The sequence below is a fragment of the Choloepus didactylus genome, chromosome 5, assembly GCF_015220235.1.
Source record: "Choloepus didactylus isolate mChoDid1 chromosome 5, mChoDid1.pri, whole genome shotgun sequence".
NCBI classification, from domain to species: domain Eukaryota; kingdom Metazoa; phylum Chordata; class Mammalia; order Pilosa; family Megalonychidae; genus Choloepus; species Choloepus didactylus.
In genome coordinates, this window is record NC_051311.1 from 86,786,245 (window position 1) to 86,806,819 (window position 20,575).

The following is a 20,575-nucleotide window of genomic DNA, read 5'->3' on the forward strand; positions in this document are numbered from 1 at the left end:
AGTATGTGCTTCAATCAGTGCAAAAGTTGCCTGTCAGATAGAGAAATCATTAGTGAAAATTGAATTGGTAGTTAATTTTTGGCATGAAGTTGTATTTGGGAGCAGGCATGTGGCTCTTCTAAGCTAGAGTGGTATGCAAGAATTTGGAGGTTCCATTTGACTATTCCTTTTATTAAACATTCCTTCCAAACCCCAAATTGTGCTGTAAAAAGATAACAGGGAAGCAGTTGTAAAAGATTGTAAGGAGGAAATGAACATGTTGACATCATTTTGTTTTTGTCCATAAGGTTTTCATTGTTCTTTCAATGGGATATGGAGAATAAGTGGGAGCGAAAAACTCTGGTGAGAAAAATCAGATCAAAAGAACAGAGTACAGGGGGTGGAGGCAGTACATGGGGAAAGAAGAAGGTGGCTGTCAACCATGCTGATTCCAAATCAGTCTCACTGTGGCATGTACTTGAAAGTATGTCCTTGTATGGCTTGATATCTGTGGCTGCCTTTTTGAAATTATTTGTTAAGAGTTTTGATTTCTTATAGGAAGGAGCATAAGAAAGGGTATGGGAAGAAGAAAGATTTTTAGCCCTAGTTTAGATAACAAAAGTTTATTAAAGTATTTGGAATTCTGCTATCTAATTTGAGCCAAATTCTCATTCTTTTCCTCGCTCCAAGATGTTCAGAGTTTCAATCCTGTGAATTTGAAGAGGAAGCTCTAGGATCAGATTGTTCCCAAGGGGAGAAGTGTAGGAACAGGCAGGAAATGAACACTAAATTTCTGTCATGATCTGTCTGGATTTATTTCACCTAGAAAAACCTTAGAATACTTTCTCAGAAATGACTGTCCAAAATTGCTTCATCAACTATGTATTTCCCGAGCACATAATTTGGGAATATTTCTTGTGTTATATCTTAGAACTGTTAAGAATATCTTAGAAATGCTAATAGAAGGTTAATTTCCTCTGAACATCTTTCCCTGTTTATTTCCTCACACCTCCCCTAGGTTTTAAAAATACAAACTTGACCTCAGGGGTTAAAAAAAAAAAACACAAACTAAATTGAAAATGCTTAGACCTGAGTTCCAGCCCCATTTCTGGTTCTACTTGCTTTGTAAGCATGGTCAAGTTAGAAGATTGGATATTCAGAGAGGTGAGCTGTCCAGTAGAGTAAGTAGATTCAATTAGATCCCCAGAATTCCTTCAAACTCTTATATTAAGGAAATAATCAAATAACCTAATTACTATTCTCCTTGAGAAGCTGCATGACAGAGTAAAATAATTCCTTGTAAAAGTCAGAAAGGTGAATTCACATTCTAGCTCATTATTAACTAGTTGTGTGAGTTTTACAAATTAGGAATTTGTTAAGGTTCAATTATCTATAAAGGGAGGAGATTGGACCTGTTGGATTGGGGATGGGGTATGTGGTAAGTAACATCCCTTCTCCCTGCCCAAGCAGGATTTAAACAGCTGTAGATCATTCCTGTCAGTTCTATTACTGGTGAAAGCTGGATGGCAGGTCACATCTTTAGATCTGTGGTCACCATGGATTTGTTAACACATCATGCTTCCCAGGCACAGGCAGAGCCAGACAACTACAAGCCACTGCCACAAGAACAGTCTCCCCAGTGCAACAAGGGAGCACTCACATTAGGCTAATGGCACAAGAGAAGGAGAAAGCAGATGTGGAGTCGATGTCTCCTCCTCTGGAGAGGAGTGTGTGAGGGGCCAGGCAAGGCTAGGAGTGTAATGCAGTGACTCTGCAAACCTGATGCCCAGACCAGTAGCAGCAGCTGCTACTGAATCAGTGACTCTGGGGTAGAGCCCAACAATTTGTGTTTTAACAAGCCTTCCAGGTGATGCTGATGGGAGCTAAAGTTGGAAACCACTGCTGGAAGCCCTCCCCATGGAAACATGAGGAGTGGGGAATGAATGTTGCCAAACAAGACAGTTTCTAAGACTTTTCCTTGTAACAGGTTTCTTACAACTGTGGTTCATGGTTCTTTCTCTTCTGCAATGTATGTAGGTGCTTGGCTGGTTACTACGGTGACCCCATCATTGGGTCAGGAGATCACTGCCGCCCCTGCCCTTGCCCAGATGGTCCTGACAGCGGACGCCAGTTTGCCAGTAGCTGTTACCAAGATCCTGTTACTTTACAGCTTGTGTGTGTCTGTAATCCCGGATACGTTGGTAAATAACATGCATGCTTTTAGAGGCAAAGAGGGAGGAAAAGCTGTGTCTGTGAGGTAGTTGTTAATGAAGAAAAAGGATGAAGGGCTAGCTTGCCAACTTAGTTTCATTTCTGTAATCTTTAGTTAAAAGGTAAGGGAATCTGAAATATAAAAAATATTCCTTTCCTACGTGTCATGTGGGGTAGAGGCAATTCTTGAGTGTCTGTGATGATAATGTTATAACACAGAACAGGATAGCAAGCTCATTTAAATCCGCAATCAAAATCCTATGAAACTCTTCAGCTGTTCTTAAATGGTAAGAAATTTAATTTTACATTTTGCTTCTCCCTTTCCTTATCTAGCCCATAGCAGAAGTGTCTCAAAAGTGAAGTAGCCAAAAGGTGGGCAGAAAGATGAAAAGAATATCATCCAGGGAGTTACCAGATAGCTGAATTGGTCAAAGCTAGCTATATCCTTCATTGTTTATTATATTCACATTATCCATCAATGTTCATGAATTTAGCTAATTGTGAAAATAAAATAAACTCCCTTTTATTTTATCCTTCATGCCACTGTTTCGGACACTTGTTATGCTTATCCGGAGCTCAGTAAATACTTGCGTGGGATTTTAGATTTCTTAGAAGGGGAAACTGGTCATCATTAAGAACCTCATTTTCAGATTGCTCCTGTAGGAACAGCGATTTTTCAGTTTATGTAATCTTTGGGTTAGAATTTTAACATCAAGCTCAGCTTTATACTGTCAGATCATTATTTAGCTCCTATTCTGCTCCATCTTCTAATAGAAGCAAATTCTTGGGTGCTAGAACTCTTACACTAACTGTCCATGCCACACTGTGGCGTCTGCGGCAGTGTGCAAGACACAGAGTCCTTTTCCCCTTCACAGCTAAAAGCCTGACCTTTCCCTTAAGATGGGATCATCCCAGGCTTCGTAAACAGTGCAGCAAAGGAAGAGAGCATCTTGCCTGGGTTGGCTTTCTCTAGGCAGGAAATGTCAGTTGACTGGGGAGTTTATAAGTCAATGAGCTAAAAATGCTGTGCTTGGTTTTATTGGACAATAGGCTCCAGATGTGATGACTGTGCTTCAGGATTCTTTGGCAATCCCTCGGAGGTTGGGGGTGTGTGCCAGCCTTGCCGGTGTAACCACAACATTGACACGACAGACCCAGAAGCCTGCGACAAGCAGACTGGAAGCTGCCTGAGGTGCCTGTACCACACAGAAGGGGAGCACTGCCAACACTGCCGCTTTGGGTATTACGGAGATGCCATCCAGCAGGACTGTAGAAGTAAGATGCAGATTTGTTTTGCCCATTCATTGGGATGATTTCTACCTTCATCATCAGGGGACTGCACTGTTCGTAGGTTTCATTTGAGAACAATCTGGACACTGGTTCAGAGAGAGAACTTCTCCCTCAACAAATAAAGATGAGGACTTTTTTCTTTACATCCTCATATTCTGGCAGGACCAGAGTGTAAGATCTGGCTCAGCACCTGGGGGGATGCCTAGAGGAGAAACCATGTACCTGTCACCATGATAAATGCCATCCAAATAGAGTGTATTTATGTTTGGGCTATGAACTTGCTGATCTATAGGGACTCAGATCCCAAATACCCACTTTGGGGCCATAGCTTTTCTAACGTCATTGATAAGAGTTGAGCCTTCCAGTTTAAGGAGAAAGAAGTAACATCTCTAAAATCTCTTTCAGAACTCATTACTTTTCTCTTATCAAGAGATCAGCCAGCATTTCCTCCTCCCCTTGCTGCAAAGTCCCCAGCCCCCTTCTTTGTTTATACAAACATGTCTGGAATGTTGGGGACCAGCAGGACTGGATTCCTTAAGGCCTTACTGGCTTAAAGGGCTTCTGCCTGCTATGTCCAACATGTTCATTACTGCTGTACCCTTCGAAGAACTTAAAATTGTTATCTATCTCAATTCCCACTGGAATTTTGGAATTCGTTTTATTTCTAGTCACATCAACAGGGTTTAAAATTACTTACCAGCAGCTTATTAAATATGTGCTTTGAAAACACTGTTAGGCAAAATGCGTCATTGTGCAGTTCTGTCTGGGAAACACCAGAACTATATAGTATGTCATAAGGACTTCAGAAGAATAATTTTAGTTGGGTTTTTTGTTGCTTTGTTTGTTTTAAGTCACCTCCCTTCCTTTCCCTACTACTTTGCTTTTCAGGGTCAAGATCTGGAGAGAACCTTAGCAGCTTGGGTATAACTAAGTTTTGCATTATCTGTCTACAGTGCGTGAATGTCAATATAAGACAATCTAATGTTCCTTTTTCAGAGTGTGTCTGCAATTCCCTGGGCACTGTGAAGGAGCACTGCAATGGCTCTGACTGTGAGTGCGACAAGATCACTGGCCAGTGTTGGTGTCTTCCTAACGTGATCGGGCAGAACTGTGACCACTGCGCACCCAACACCTGGCAGCTGGCCAGCGGGATGGGGTGTGAGCCCTGCAACTGTGATGCTGCCCATTCCTTCGGGCCATCCTGTAACGAGGTGAGGGGCTGTGGCTGGGACTGAGGCTCTTACGGAGAAAGGAAAGATAACTTCATGAGCCAGGTGACAGCTAGCCCATTTAGTGGCTTTGCTCTGATTAGAGAAAAGCACTGTCTCCTGGTGGACACAGCCCTGCACCAGGGCACACGGCTTGGAAAGCTCAGCATGGACTGGATTTCAGGCCTCCCTTGTCCCCCTGCTGGCCTACATAACCGTGCACAGAGACCCTATCCGATCCCATCCAAAGCATTTCAGTCTGTTGCCCCAGATGCAGCTGCAGACTCACGTTAGGATGGACAAGGACATAGTGTTTCTCTGTGATAGCTGGCCACTGAATCTGACTTCTTCCTTAGATACATAGCCTGAAAGGAACCAATAGCTATACCCATCATTGTAAAAAGTGCCATTGTTCCTTGACACACTGAGAATGAAGTGATCCCTAAGTCACATGAGTCAGAGCTGGCCTGGGATTATTATTAGTTTGGGAGAATAAGGAAAAATGAAAATGAAGAGTGATATGCTACAGACCTTTCCAACCCCTTTTGCAGAGGAGCAGTTAGGAGACACTGGCATGAGCTGCCTAAGGTCAAAATAAGATTCCTTTTTCCTAGTTAGGATATGGAGGCCTTCTCAGGCAAAACTCAGCCCTCTTCTCCTAACTGGCAGGCATAAAGGGAAAAATGTAAACTGGCTTCTGCCCTGAAGCCTGCTTGACCGAGGTTTTTTTCTGGCCGCAGTTCACGGGGCAGTGCCAGTGCATGCCTGGGTTTGGAGGCCGCACCTGCAGCAAGTGCCAGGAGCTCTTCTGGGGAGATCCCGACGTGGAGTGCCGAGGTGAGGCTGCGTGGGCGTCCCTGGTGTAGGTGCTGCATCGCCCAGGATTTGATCAGAGTGCAGGGAACAGATGTGTGCAAGAGCTCTTTATAAATTCCAAGTGTAGTCCCAATTGACTTGCTTATAAAACCTCTGCTTGATTACAAATAAGATTCCTTTTCCTTGCTTAAAAAAAACAAAAAGACTAGTCATGGAGAAGTGTAGGTATTAAAAAAGCAGAGACACTCAGCCTTCCAGTCCCACTCCAGGGAGAATACTCATTTGTGTCTGCACACCCCCACACACACACCACAAATACACAGTTGCTCTTTAAAATGTTTTTAAAACCAAAATGGGCTCATCTTAATCATATTTCTGCAAGTGGATTTCCTCATTGAACAGTATCTATTGGCCAGACTCAGCAGCATATGCAGTGCTAAATGATTGTTCTTGTAAGATCATTTGACTCTAGCTTATCAAGTAGATCAGGCTGACGGTTGCAGCCCAGGGCATGTGTGCACAAGTATAACATCTCCACCAGTGAGAAGTGGAGGGTGATGTTGACATAGGGTCTTTATGCAAAGGGATGTGTAGTCGGACCTCTGAGTCTGCTAAATATGAAAAAAATCCAGCTTCTCATTTGAGGTTACTATAAAATAGGACTGTGAGGGAAACCTTGACATTTTCTTAAGAACAAAAATTTAGTAAAGTCCTATGAATCATAATAGTTATTTAATCTTTATGCTGTTGCAATATTTAGACCCGCCCAATTATTTTTGAAATCTGAAAGAAGCCTTGTTGGAAAAGATTTAATAGGCTGTTTCTACTTTATCTTCCTTTTCTTTCTTTCCTACTTGGGTTTTTTCACAATGTTTTTCATTTAAAACTGTGGATAAATATTTTTGTTTCTTATTTGCTCTTTGCTGTGTCTTCTTTGATGCAATGATGAAATTATAGGTCCCTGTTGGGCTTTAAATACAAATAGCCTTTTTCTTGTAGCAAGGAATAATATAAATCTTCAAGATAACAACACTTTATTCAGTATCCCCCATAAAAGGTCAGAAGCCTAGAGATTGTGTGTTCCTTCAGAGTCTCAACTCATCTGAACAGCAGGAAAATTCAATCAGAAGACCAGAACAAATTGTATATTAGTTTTTTTTTTTAAATTGAGGCTTAGCCAGAAGGGTTTGTACCGGGAGTTTAGAATAGATTGAGGGAGGGGATGGTGTTTGCTTTGTCAACAAACAAGTACTTTTTCATTCATCATTCTTTAGTCCAGATGTTGGTTCTTAATGGGATCTGACTTACTCCATATCGAGAAACCAACTGCTTCCATTAGAAAGTGCATGTCATCCAGTGGGCCAGTTGCTCCAAGATGTTCCCTGGAAAGAAAACCCTGCTTGAATCCTCCACCAGGGCTCTCTAATCACTATTCTGTTAAATCCTTCCATCTTGGAATGCCCCAAGGGCTTGATTTTCCTCCAGATAATGGTTCTTTTATTGCTTATCCCTGATTCTATCAGCGTGTGTCATTGGCAAAATAGCTTTGGCTGCCAAGGCTTTCTGGCCTTTTGCTCCATTTTGGCTTTGTTAGCATGAAAAGCCTGCTACCCAGAGTCAGATTCAATCAGAGAATTGTTCATGTAGAACTCAGAACTTTACCCCCAGCCCTTTTATCTTTTCTTTTTCTTTTTTTTTTTTTTTTTGGCCCAAATTTGTCAGAGGAATTGTGGCTTTTATAGGAACAGTGTCAACTAGTTGGGGTCAAAAGCTAGAACCTCTGTTAGAAATTTTGTGAAGAGTGACTGTGGCATCAATGTCCGCCAACTTTTTTGGTTCCTTTTATCTGGAAGAAAGGTCAGCTCATTACATAAGAAACTGACAATCAGGAAAAACAAGCACAAGCAAGACAAAACAAAAACTAAGTATCCTGCAAAGAAACAGTATGGTTTGTATAAGGAGAATGTGTAGAAACTGGACATGTACAACACCTTTCCTTTGGTATTTAATTTTTTTCTTTAAGATAATCATGTAATACTAGTTAATGAAGGAATTGTAAAGATCATGCAGTGTTATGATTTGCGCATTATGCTCACTAGGTCCCAGTGGCTCGAGAGCAGCAGGCTTATGGGCAGAGAACATAGGTTGCGGAGCCAGCTGTCTGCATTGAAATCAAGCAATACTAATGGATTAGAATAAACAGAGTCCCTCCTTATCTCTCTCCAGTCAACACACTCCTCCTTCCTTTCTCAGTTTGGTATGAATCTTTCCAATCCTTTTCTGTACTTTTACATATATTATACATATGCATGTGTAGTTCTTCAAAATACACACATGTGGGATCTGCTTTCTTTTTAACTTATTCAGATCTCTCTGTACTTGTGGCCTTAATATTATCATCTTTATTCAGATCTCTCCATACTTGTGGCCTTAATATTATCATCTGAGTTTTTACATCCATTTAGCCCACACAAAGCAAGTAAAAAATTAGTTTCAAGTCCTTTGAAGGCATGATAAGCTCCTCTAAGAATGTGGGCTCAAGCTAGAAGGAAATAAAAATGCTCCTGAAGATCCAATGTTCTAGATATAGGGGTTCCGTTCTCCCTTTGCTTTCCTACTAAATTGTTATCTCTCCAACCCCATCTTTAGACTTCTGAGGATCATAAAGCCCCTTCCCCAAAAGTGTTAAAATCTAGGGTGAGGATATCTGACTTAGTTGTTATTTTGACAGTCAAAAGTTATGAAGTATTGTGTTGCAGCCTTTTGTCGTGTTAAGCTCTGCCCCATATCTCTGCTGTTCTTGTACTGGCTGAGCTTGGGGGCATTTGGAAATGGGGTGGAATGTTTTGTTATGGGTCCTTGGAGCCCAGGAGCCAAGGAGGCTAAATGTCCCACACTGCTCAAAAAACGTATTGTGCCCAAATGCTTTTGACAACCTGTGGGGAAAGCTCCTAACCTACAAAGCCCCCAGAGATGTGAATTGAGTTAACAGTGGGAGCTCTGTGCAGCCACAGGGCCTATGCAGACAGGATGGCAGGAGCAGGCCTGGCACTGGCTGGCGAGGGCAAGGGCAAAAATGCAGAAGGTGGTAGAGTTCAGGGTTCTTCTTGTACTGGAATATAGTCACAAGTGGAAATGGGAGGATGAGAACTTGAAGGCACCCAGTCCAGAGATCAGCAGGGACAAGCGGAGGTATTATCCCAAATTACATGGAAGTGTGGGGAAAAGAAGGTGAACTCTTCTCAAATTACCTGTCAAGTATTTCTTCTATTTTGAGTCATTATTTCACTTTAAATGGTTTGCTGAAGGGCACTTTCGGGTGCCACTTGTTAACAATATGCTTATAGAAAGACTTAAGTCATAGCTAAGTATGCTTCTTATAGAAAAAAAATGTGGTTACGTAAAAGACAAATGTGTTGAGCCTTGAACTTACAAATTGTTGAATGTTCCTATTGTCCACACGGGTTAGGACTCTTGGCCAGTTGTGCCAAATCTAAACAAGCCCACCACTGTGCTGGGATGGAGAAAAAATCTCAACCACCCACTGCTGAACGTGCTGGAATAAACCTCAGCTTGGAGCTCAGCATTGTGCCCCTCAGGAGTCAAAGGGTCGGCATGAGGAATCTTTTTGTTGATTCATAGATAGCAAAGGGAGGGGAATGTTTCTACTGGGGGTCTCTCACTTTGGGAAAAGGCCAGTCTCTTTAAAGCCAGGCAAATGGAAACTGCGGGGCATAGGTGAGAGGCCCTGACAGTGGCCATTTTCCTATCATGCTTGTTTCTCATTTCAAATTTCTTTTTTAGTAGAAAACAAAGCATTTTCCCAGCTAAGACATTAACCTGTAGAATGCCTGTGTGTTCTTGTCTCAGGCTGGGATTTCTTTTACAATCACTCACCTTGGTTTTATTTATTCCCAGTGTGACTCAGGAAATCAGACTTAGTTTGATTCTTTAGAGAACCACAAATATTCTTGTTACTAGAGTAAAAGCTTGTCTCATAAAATCCTGATAACAGAATGTGTGCCCTCTGAAGTGGTGGGCTAGAGTGAGGGTAGGCAGATACAGCCTGTGGACTGAATCCAGTCGACTGCCTATATTGCCTGTTTTACTGGAACGTTGTCACTCCCGTTTGCTTTGCATATTGTCTGTGGCAGCTTTCCGGTTACAATGCCAGAGGGGGGTGGTTATGACAGAGATGGTATGGCCTGCAGAGTCTAAAATATTTACTATTTGGGTCTTTACAGAAAAAGTTTGCTGACCCCTGGGCTAGTTAGCCTGCTCATTTCTGCAGGTGAAATCATTCATCCTCTAACAGTGATTCTAAAATTGAGGTTATATTACTGAGGCCACAAGAAAGGTGGGGTTGAGGGAGAGGCAGGAGAGAATATCAAGAAATAGAAAAATCACATTTAAGAGAGAAAATATTTAAATTTCCCTCATTTATGGTAAAACAGAAATGTCCAAGTAAAGTCTTAGTAAACCTTTTGGCATATATTATAGCAAATCCAAGAGACCATGTTACTTCAAGGCAAGGTCCATGGCAGAAGAGAATAAACCCAGTTTGTTGCCTGATTGTCTGTAAGTTTAGGATGTAACACTTTCCATGTTCTAAGGCAAATTTAATTTTCAAAGGAAAGATGGATAACCAACATAACATTGAGTGACTGGCCATTGGTGCATACTGGGAGGGGACATAGGAAGCAGGAAGAGCTGATACCTGAACAGGAGGCACTTGCAGGCTTTGGAGAAATGATGTACGTATATTAAAGTAACTTAATAGCAGCAGAAGCAGGAAACAAGTGGTGCACATCTTTTCAGTTATCGGAATGGGCAAGATCAGGAGGAAGTAGGGTCATTAGGGAAGGTTTCAAAGAAAAGGCTAAACGAAACTCGAGTAGCCACTTAAGGAGTACTGACTGCTGTTTGTGGGACACTGAGGCATATTGTATACATATTCTTAATTTGATCTTTACAAAAATCAACCTCTAAGGATTATATGATAATTTCATAGTTGACAAATCTCATACTTGGAGAGGGTAAGTGATTTGCTCAAAGGCAAATGACTAGTGAAGGCAGAGATAGGATCTGAAGCCAGGCCTGTGTGACCCAGTGTCCCTGTTCCTTCCACAGGCCTGGGAGGTCCTTGACAACCACTGGTATTTAGACAGAGGGAATTGCTGTCCTGGCTAGAGGACAATAAGGACAACATTTAGGGGCAAGGCTATGATAAGGGCCCTTAGAAACAGTCTTAACTGGAGAGTCATGGGAGATTTGATTTCAATAGTTTGGAATCGTTGAGGGTGGACTTTATTCAATGGGCAGAGGAGGTCTGGAGGCAAAGAGGGAAGGAATCAAGTTACATCTGTCTGATAAATAGGTACATAGGCTAATATCCCCATTCTGGCAATGACTTGCTAGTGTTTTCCTCTGTGCCTCAATGTCCATGAAATGGGCACAATATTCACCGTTTACCTATCTCTTTGGGATCTCTCTCTCTCTCTTTATCTTAATAGACTTTAATTTTTAGGGCAGTTCAGATTTATAGGAAAACTGAGCCAGAAGCGTATAGTTCCCATTTCCTTCTTCTCTTACCCTACAGTTTTCCCTATTATTAGCATCTTGCACTAGCTGTTAATTCATACATTATTATTAACTACAAAAGTTCATTAGGGCTCACTTTTTGTGTTGTATGGTTCTATGGGTTTTGACAAATGCATGTCAAATGTATTTGCCATTACAGTATCATACAGAATAATTTCACTGCTCTAAAAATGCCCTGTTGTTTCCCCTGTTTATCCCTCCTCCCTTCACTTCTTCCCCACCCCCTGCAACTCCTGGAAACCACTGAAATTTTTACTATCTCTGTAGTTTTGCCTTTTCTAGAATGTCATGTAGTTGCAATCATACAGGATGTAGCCTTTTCAGACTGGCTTCTCTCACTTAGCAATATACCTTTAAGATTCCTCCATGTCTTTTCATGCTTAAGAGCTCACTTCTTTTTATCACTAAATAACATTCCATTGTATAGAGGAACCACAACATGTTTATTCACCTTTTGAAGAACATCTTTGTTACTTTCAATTTTTGGCAGTCATCAATAAAGCTGTTGTAAACATTCAGGATCTCTTTAAATGATGAGAAAACTTAGTAAAAATAGAGGAAACCTAACCACAGAGAACTTATTTATAGACGAAATTGGAATTCTTAGGGTTCATTATAAATGATTACTGTCTCATTTTTAAAATGCTATTCCTCATCCTCATAACTTGTTCATTTGAAAGACCAGGCAACAATTTATCCTGTATGCACTCTTCTTCTATTTAAGAGAAAGTTTTGATCCTCTGCCAAATAATCCCATTTCTTAAAGCAACACTTAAAGCAGGTCCCCTAGACTCCTATCCCCTTCTCTTGGGAGAGCAGAAAAACCAGGGACCTAGTCAGCTACAACTTGTACTTTAGTTTATAACCTTTGGATCCTGGAGGAAGATGATTGGAGAATCTATTCCATAATTTTAGTGTCCATGAAATTTTAACTTGTCAGATATGAACCAGCCTTTCTGCTCTGACCACACGAGTATGGGATTTTCCCTGGAAATAGTCAGGGAGGTCTTTTCTTTAACAAGGCTGTAAACATGGGCCTTCTAGTGCTTGCCTCCTCGGTGACCCCATTAGAGAAGCAGTTCTGGAAACTCAATAGCAGGGAAGGAAGTGCATGTCCACAGAAGCTTTCACAATTTCTCAGCTTCAGTTTGAAATAAAAACTTGATGCATTTTAGAGTGTCATTTGGTGCCCTTCCAAAGAAAGTTCAGGATTGACTTTTTCAGTGATGAAACCACAATCCAGCCATCTGTGAATTGTGACTGTTTCCTTTTCAACTGGGGGAAAGGAATGTTGGTGAGTTCAGCTGAACTGGTAGTTGTCTTCTGGAGAGACGGAAGCCCTGTGGCCATTTAGGAAAGCTTGCCAGACTAAACTGCCATAGCCAGATGAGGAAAATCTTAACATGAGTGCATTTGCCTTTTAAATCCTACAGTGCTAGGCCAGTATTTTCCCTTCAAAGATGCCCATGACAGACTAAGAGCAAGATGTGCCATTAGCACTGAAATAAATGAAAACTTAGAGAAATTTCTTAAAAATTCAGTGTTTGTACACATCCCTTGGCTCAAACATGAATCCAGTAAAATCCTACTTAGTACCAAGCTAAAGGGAACCTTTGCATTATCTATGGGAAATAAATCCTTTTCTACACAAACTAAAAGCCAAGCCTCAGGGAAATGGAGTTGAGTAGGCACAGGATTACTGGGCCACCTTCTCTAGTGGCCCCACATGGGGCTACTCACTCTCACCACACTCTGGCAGCCTGTGGGCAGGAGCACAAAAGTAGTCTCCTTTACTACGAATAGCATCATTTGTTCCTCAGCTTACATAGCTCCTTAGGTTTGTGTATTAGCCTGCACTGCTGACCTTCCAAAGCCCAGACTCCTTTGAAGAGTAAAAACAAACAAACAAACAAATAAATAAATAAATACAAGAAGGCTGGAACAGCTGGGGAAATAAATCAGTATTCTTCAGAATGGGGTCTGGTGACCTTCAACATCAGCATCACCTGGAAACTTGTTAGAAATGCAAATCTCAGATTCCACCCCAACCCTACTAATCTGGGAGTGAGGGAGACAGCACGCTGTGTTTCCATGGATTCTCTAGGTGATTCTGATGCATGCCCAAGTTTGAGAGAGGCCCTAACATAGATGACCCAGGTAACTTTTAGCTTTCTGGAAGATGACTAAATTTTACCAAATGACATGTAAATTCATTCCTAAAATTTGAACAACAAACACTTTTTGGGTATAGCATTGTCTAAGTTCTTCTCAACCTCCCAATCTCAGAATATACTGAAGGCAGTTGGTTTCCCAAGCCTTTCCTGTTTTTATCCTGTGGGGAAAAAAGTCCACTAAAAAAGGATTCCTTGGTCAAATGAGTTTAGGATGTAACTGGGTAAAAACAAAGTGAAACAAGTTTTTCCTGTGGAATTCCTCCAAGTCTGTAACATACTGATATTGTTTTGAATCTTTAAGAGAAGGTACAGAATACAGCAGAATTTCCCAAACTTATGATCACGGAGCCCTCTTTCAAGGAGCAACTCCTAGAACCAATGTTCTGTGAAACATAGCTATCCACAGGTCATGTAAGCCACTTTCTGGTGCAGTTTGAAAATGCCCCAAGACGACATAGGAAAAATGAAACATGCCCATAGTGTCTGGAAAGAAAAAAAAAAAAATCTATCAAAAAGTCATTTTGAAAACTCTAGGCACCAAGGAAATGATATATCTAAATTAAATTTCAAACTAGAATGTTTGAAACTTCAAATTTTTGAGTAATCATGATATTCACAAATACTGAAAAATATAAGGCCATGGCAAACTTGTTTTCTTTTTCCTTTATCCAAGAGAAATGTGATCAAACAGCACTCTATGCAGGAAACCGCCAGATACTTGCACGGACACAGGAAGTGGTGATAGTAACTAGCATTTATTAGGTGCTTAGTATGGACGAGACATTCTTCTAAGCACTTTGTAACCAAGTGATTTCATCCTCAAAGCAATCCTATAAGGTAGATAAAATCATTACCCCTACCCCCCTTTTTTTGCTTTTTTTTTTTTTTACAGAGGCAGAAACGAAAAGTCATCTGATTGCTCAGAGTCACATACCTGGGGTGTTAGAAGCCAGGATTCAACACCAGGCAGCCGGAGTCCAGAGCTTGTACTCTTAGTCACAGTGGTGTAGTCCTCAAATGTGGTGTACACAGTAGTTGGTGAACAAAGGCAATGAAAAGATTAACAATACAAGGCAGGATATAGTAAGTCACATGAATGGTATGGGCTGCAAACACATCTCTGTGAGTTTAGAGAAGAGGGGTATGGTGAGCAGCTCTTACACCCATCAGTGAGACTGGTTCTGGAAGATGTTCCTTTAGAAAATCTGTCAGAGGAATTGCAGCTATTGACCCAAGAAGGTTTTATAAAGATATTTCAGAGTATTCGAGTTTTTCATGCTTTGTCACAATTGACATTGCCTGCTTAGGAGGATTCATTCCTTTTATGTGACTGTCCCTTGCTTGCCTATGCCAAAAATGAGCTTAGGGCTATCTCATTCAGCAAAGACTTTGCCTCAAATTGCAAGTTAACCCTGTACTAGACACTGAGAATGGAAAACTGGTTTAAAATATGTCCCTGCCCTTGGAGTCCACAGTCTGGGCTTCTAATTAATTTACCCCCACCTTTACCCATAAGTGACTTAAGACTAGAGATAATATGCATGTGCAGGCCTTTCAGGCCTTTTTTAATTCAAACACTATACAAATACTGTGAGATCCCAAGTATTGATATAAAAATTGTCCCCTGAGATTTGGGAATCAGCCAGGGTTCAGTGACACAGGCACTGTGGTAAATAACATCAGCCACAGCCATTAGCCAAGAAGACTCATTTTACCTTCTGCCACTTGGTTCTTCATCAATGCCAATCCTATGGTTCTGTAGTGCTGAGAGGGGTATTCCAGTTTGCTAGAGCTGCCATTATGCAAAATATCAGAAATGGATTGGCTTTTATAAAGGGGATTTATTAGGTTACAAATTTAATGTCCTAAGGCCATAAAAGTGTCCAAACTAAGCATCAACAAGAGGATAGCTTCACTGAAGGAAGTCTGATGGTGTACAGAACACCTCTTTCAGCTGGGAAGGCACGTGGCTGGTGTCTGCTGCTCCTTTGCTCCCGGGTTGCATTTTAAAAATGGCTTTCTCCAAAATGTCTGACCATCCGTCCTTTAGCTTCTCTCAGCTCTTTGCTTCATTCTCCTGGGGCATTTCTCTCTAAGCATCTGGGAGTCCCCCCTAGCTTCTCCAGGACAGACTCTGGGCTTCATCTCTTAGCTTAGCATCTCCAAGCATCCTTCTGTCTGCATCTCCAAGTGTCTGTGTCTGTGTCAGCTCTTAGCTTCTTAAGTACTCCAGTGAACTAATCAAGACCTACCCTGCATGGGTGGGGGCCACACCTCCTTGGAAAGAATTTAATCAAAGGTCTCACCCACAGTTGGGTGAGTCACATCTCCATAGAAACACTCAAAAGGTTCCATCCTATCAAAAGACTAATAAGTCTGCCCCCACAAGATTGCATTAAAGAACATGATTTTGTGGGGGAACATAATAGATTCAAACCAGCACAGGAGTATCAGAAAAGCAGGCACCTACAAGTTTGATTATATGTAATTGAAAGCTAGTAAACTAGATATTTGGAATTCCTGTGTTTTTTTTTCTTTTTCCCCTGGTTTAGTTTTATTTTTATCAAGTTATTGCATCTCACCAAGCATTCACCTTTCAGTTTTATAACCCAGGTAGGGTCAGGTATCCTAGGAGCTGCCTGTTAAGTGTCACTGGAATATGCACCTAAATTGTCTATACTTATGTGATCTGTGTCAAAGTAAGAGGAAGGCGGAGGAAGGAGGCCAAGGCAGAGCAGAGGTGAATAGCACAGACTCTAGAGTTGTAAAGTACTGAATTAGAATCCTGGCTCTGCCATTTCCTTGAAGTTCACATAATTTCTCCAAACCTCAGTTTCCACATCTATACAATAGAGATTATTCTAACACATATCCCAAAGGGTGAGTGAGGGTTAAATGAGATGATACAAGTAAAATATTATACAGTACCCAGCACATAGTAAGTTTCAACAACTGTTAGCTGTTGTTACTATTACTCTTACCATCAAGTTGTTAAGAAGTGGTTAGCAAGAGATGAGGAGCACATGTACTGTAGAAAGCTGCAGCAGTTTATATGTGAGACTTTGGTAAATGTTATTGACACCTTCATGTTGTAACAGTGACTTAGGATTCTAAATGCCAGTCTTGTCACTGAGGCTCATGATCTAGCAGGTCAACAAGCATTGCCATTTCCCTTCTAGCCTGTGACTGTGACCCCAGGGGCATTGAGACACCACAGTGTGACCAGTCCACGGGCCAGTGTGTCTGCGTTGAGGGTGTCCAGGGTCCACGCTGTGACAAGTGTACTCGAGGGTACTCGGGGGTCTTTCCTGACTGCACGCCCTGCCACCAGTGCTTTGCTCTCTGGGACACAATCATCGCCGAGTTGACCAACAGGACCCACAAATTCCTGGAGAAAGCCAAGGCCTTGAAGATCAGTGGTGTGATTGGGCCTTACCGAGAGACTATGGACTCAGTGGAGAAGAAAGTCAATGAGATAAAGGACATCCTGGCCCAGAGCCTAGCAGCAGAGCCACTGAAAAACATTGGGAATCTCTTTGAGGAAGCAGAGTAAGTAGTTACTAAACCAGAATAACCACTCACATTTTTTTTTTAACTGTATGAATAAATAGCAAAGGTTTCCTGGTGTGGTACTGACTAGCTTTCCTTTCATCACAAGGCTTGGTTAGCCCTGTGAATGAAAACAGATTCTGGGCTATTTATTTTCTGACAGTCTTTACTATGAGTTTTTGGGTGAGTGAACACTTATTTGCACATTGTTGAAGACACAGTTCTGAAGGCTGCAATATACAATGTATATGTTGTACTCAGTGTTCCTCTTTGTAAAGAATACTCCCAGGCAGTAAAGAACACTGGATTTAGAGATAAAAGAGCCAAGATCAAGTGTCAGTTCTGCTACTTGTGCTAGGCTTATGAACTTGGATAACTCATTTAATTCCTAAGGCTCCATGTTCGGTTTGCTAATGCTGCTAGAATGCAAAATACCAGAAATGGACTGGCTTTTATAAAAGGGGTTTATTTTGTTACAAAGTTACAGTCTTAAGGCCATAAAGTGTCCAGGGTAAGGTATCAACAATAGGGTACCTTCACTGAAGGATGGCCGATGGCATCCAGAAAACCTCTGTTAGCTGGGAAGGCACGTGGCTGGTGTCTGCTGATCCTTTGCTCCTGAGTTGATTTCAAAATGGCATTCTCCAAAATGTCTCTGGGCTTCTGTCTCTTTTAGCTTCTCTCAGCTCTCTGCTTGGTTCTCCTGAGGAGTCTCTCTATAATCATCTGAGAGTCCTCTCTTAGTTTCTCCAGAGCGAACTCTGGACTAGCAAAAGTCTACTTTCAACAGCCAACTCCAAAATGTCTTTCTCAGCTGCAGCACTGAACTCCTTCTGTCTGACCTCTTATAGGGCTCCAGTAAAAATTAATTAAGACCCATGCTGAATGGGCAAGGCTACACCTCCATGGAAACAACCTAATCCAAATATCCTACAAGAGCGGATTAAAAGATCATGGCTTTTTCTTGGGGAACATAATATATCCAAACTGGAACACTCCATTTACTCTCCTGTGGAGAGGGAGTGGGGATGGGAGAAAGGATAATAAAACTTAAGTTTACCTTAGAATATCAGAAGGATTGATTTGTGAAATGACAATAATATAGTTGCAATGAACATTACAAATACAAATTGTTCTTATAAGTATTGGTAGTACTGGGGAAATTGTCTTACCACCAGTAAAACTTATTTCTGATCATTTCTGCTGCTCAGCCATTGGTTCACTAGACCAGTGCTTTAGTCATCAAATTATAACAAATTCTCTGCAATGAAAAATCCTCTTCCTACCTTGTCTAGTCAATCATCCCTCTGATTGGATAATGTTTGTTTTGCCAGTGAAAGCAGAGAGAATTGAGCTGAGTGGTGCTGAACTTCTCATGGATTTGTTCCTTCTTTCTCTTAGCCTCATCTTTCCTGTCCTCAAACATTCCAACTACCTTTTCCAAAACAACACCCTAAGATCCTGAAGGACAAAATGGGAAAGGGAATGAAATGAAGGATTTGTCTTCTCAAATGCTATTGTATTTTTATTGCAGAGTTACTATATACACATGTGTAATGGAACCATTTCATAGCTAAATCCTGTACATTGAGAAGGATTTTGCATTATGACAGAATTACAGCAACATTCTTTGCATGTGATGGGACTTTAACCAACATCTCTATGAAGCCAGCTGGATTTTTCATCTCGATATTATGTGAGAAGCAAGAAGGAAACAGCTAACATTAGCTTGAGTGATCGCAGTAGAAGTCAGTTCCAGAGGGAGCTAGATTTAAGATAACCTGGTCTCTTTATTTCAAGCCTCAGGTCTTGTGCCCAAGACCAGGTGGTTGACCAGGGTGTTAGAAAATATGTGATGTGGATTGATAATGCATTTAATGTGGAATTTTACCTTACTAAAAAGACTAAGGTCTTTGAATATGCAGGCATCTTAATATGCAGCAATCACAAGTTATGAAAGGCAGTGGTCTGTGTGCAAAGCACATTAAGGAAACGATTCTTAGCCTGGTTCTCTCCACTTCTGGGCAAATGAAAAACTTGGGTGCACTTTGAGAGTCTGTGAGAAGAGAGATTACATTTCTGAAATGGCTCTATTTCTACCTTCACTATTCATTTAACTACATAGATTGTTATCATCTTAGGAAAACTAGTTTCTTCAACACAACACTGAAGGATGAATGTTTTAGAGTCCAAAAGTGGCCTTTTTAAAAACTATACAATATTAAATTTGTTTTTTTTCCTTTATTGTAACATTTTCATGGGAGCTGAAAAGAAATGAAAACCTTCCATGAATTAACAGATAAACAAAGCAAAGCACTGGAAGAAGAAATCATGTATATTATAATATCCCCAGGAAAAAAAATCATTGGGTTTTTAAAAGGTAATTTAATCTACCAAATCAAATGATCAATGTAAGTGCTTCTTTGAGCTGAGTCATGGTATTATCTCAGCCTTAAATATCATTTTTCTAATGGCCCCCGATCTTTCAGTGTCTCCATATTTTCCCAGTTTTTTTAAATACTGAGAAGACAATTATATCCCATTAGGGGAACCAGTAATACACAGAGCTAAGGTCTTCACAAATATTATTCTTTGTGATTATGTCTATATTATATAAAAATAAGTACATAGGTTGTATGTGTAAACAGACACACACTGTGTATATGTAGTAATATACAAATAAGTGCCTAAAATACAGCTTTGGAGATACTAAGATACAGAACAAAATGAAGTTGGGTTTAGATTCCAAATGAAATATTGTACAAGCTACACATCTTTCATATTCTCAGTAGATACTACTTTCTTTCTTAGGGAAAATTAAAGGGTTGTTTGGAAGAATGAGGCTCCTTTGATGAAACCTCATTTGAATGGGAGTATATGAAAAGTGATTTTGATGGCACCTGACATCTTCATGGTAGCCTGTAGGGCCATCTTGAAGGAGATCCCTGAGACTCAGAAGAAATTTTTGACAGGTGGCAGGGAGGCATAATTCTACACTGGTGTTGTTTATGTCTTCTAAGTTTATACGATTATGTGGGCTTGAAACTATTCATATATGGAGCTGGAACTCCACTCTGTCCTGATGCGCAAGTTTTGGCAAAGATTTGGAATCCATCAAATGGCATCTCTTTCCCAGCACAGCTGGGTGGTACTTCTGTGTTTCAAGTCTTTGAAGAAAGAAAATTGTTAGATTAAATCTCTTATGATAAAGAGAATAAAACCAGAATTTAGAAAGAAATGAATTGTTACAAATTACTGAATTGGTTTGAAGTTAGAGAGTGATGGATACAGTATTAGTAGAAAAGCATAAAAATGAAACTTTAAAATTCCTTTTGGTTTATTTTACATAGGTAACCCTACCCTTCTCTTCACAGGAAACTAACCAAAGATGTTTCAGGAAAGATGGCTCAAGTAGGAATGGAACTGTCTGACACAGCTTCACAAAGCAACAGCACAATCAAAGAATTGGAGTCTCTGCAGACAGAAGCAGAAAGCCTAGACAAAACAGTGAAAGAACTTGCTGAACAATTGGAATTTATCAAAAATTCAGATATTCGGGGTGAGCTTATTTTGTGCAAATATTCAAACTGGACAATAGACTTTACCATCTAAGTTTTTTAAAAAAATCTTTTATTAGAGCAGTTGTAGCTTTATCGAAGAGTCATGCAGAAAGTACAGTTCCCATATACCACCCTCCCCACAGTTTCCCGTATTAACATTTTGCATTAGTGTGGTGCCTTTGTTACA

General features: G+C 40.7%; 1 protein-coding gene across 1 annotated transcript in view; it reads left to right on the plus strand.

The window, feature by feature from the left end:
- Positions 1 to 20,575, plus strand: part of LAMB1 (laminin subunit beta 1) — a 73,375-nt gene that overhangs the window by 35,220 nt on the left and 17,580 nt on the right. Inside the window, 6 exon segments of the mRNA XM_037836378.1 lie at positions 2,017 to 2,180; positions 3,241 to 3,465; positions 4,477 to 4,691; positions 5,429 to 5,525; positions 16,459 to 16,828; positions 20,203 to 20,387. Of these exon segments, the coding sequence (XP_037692306.1) occupies positions 2,017 to 2,180; positions 3,241 to 3,465; positions 4,477 to 4,691; positions 5,429 to 5,525; positions 16,459 to 16,828; positions 20,203 to 20,387 (1,256 nt within the window).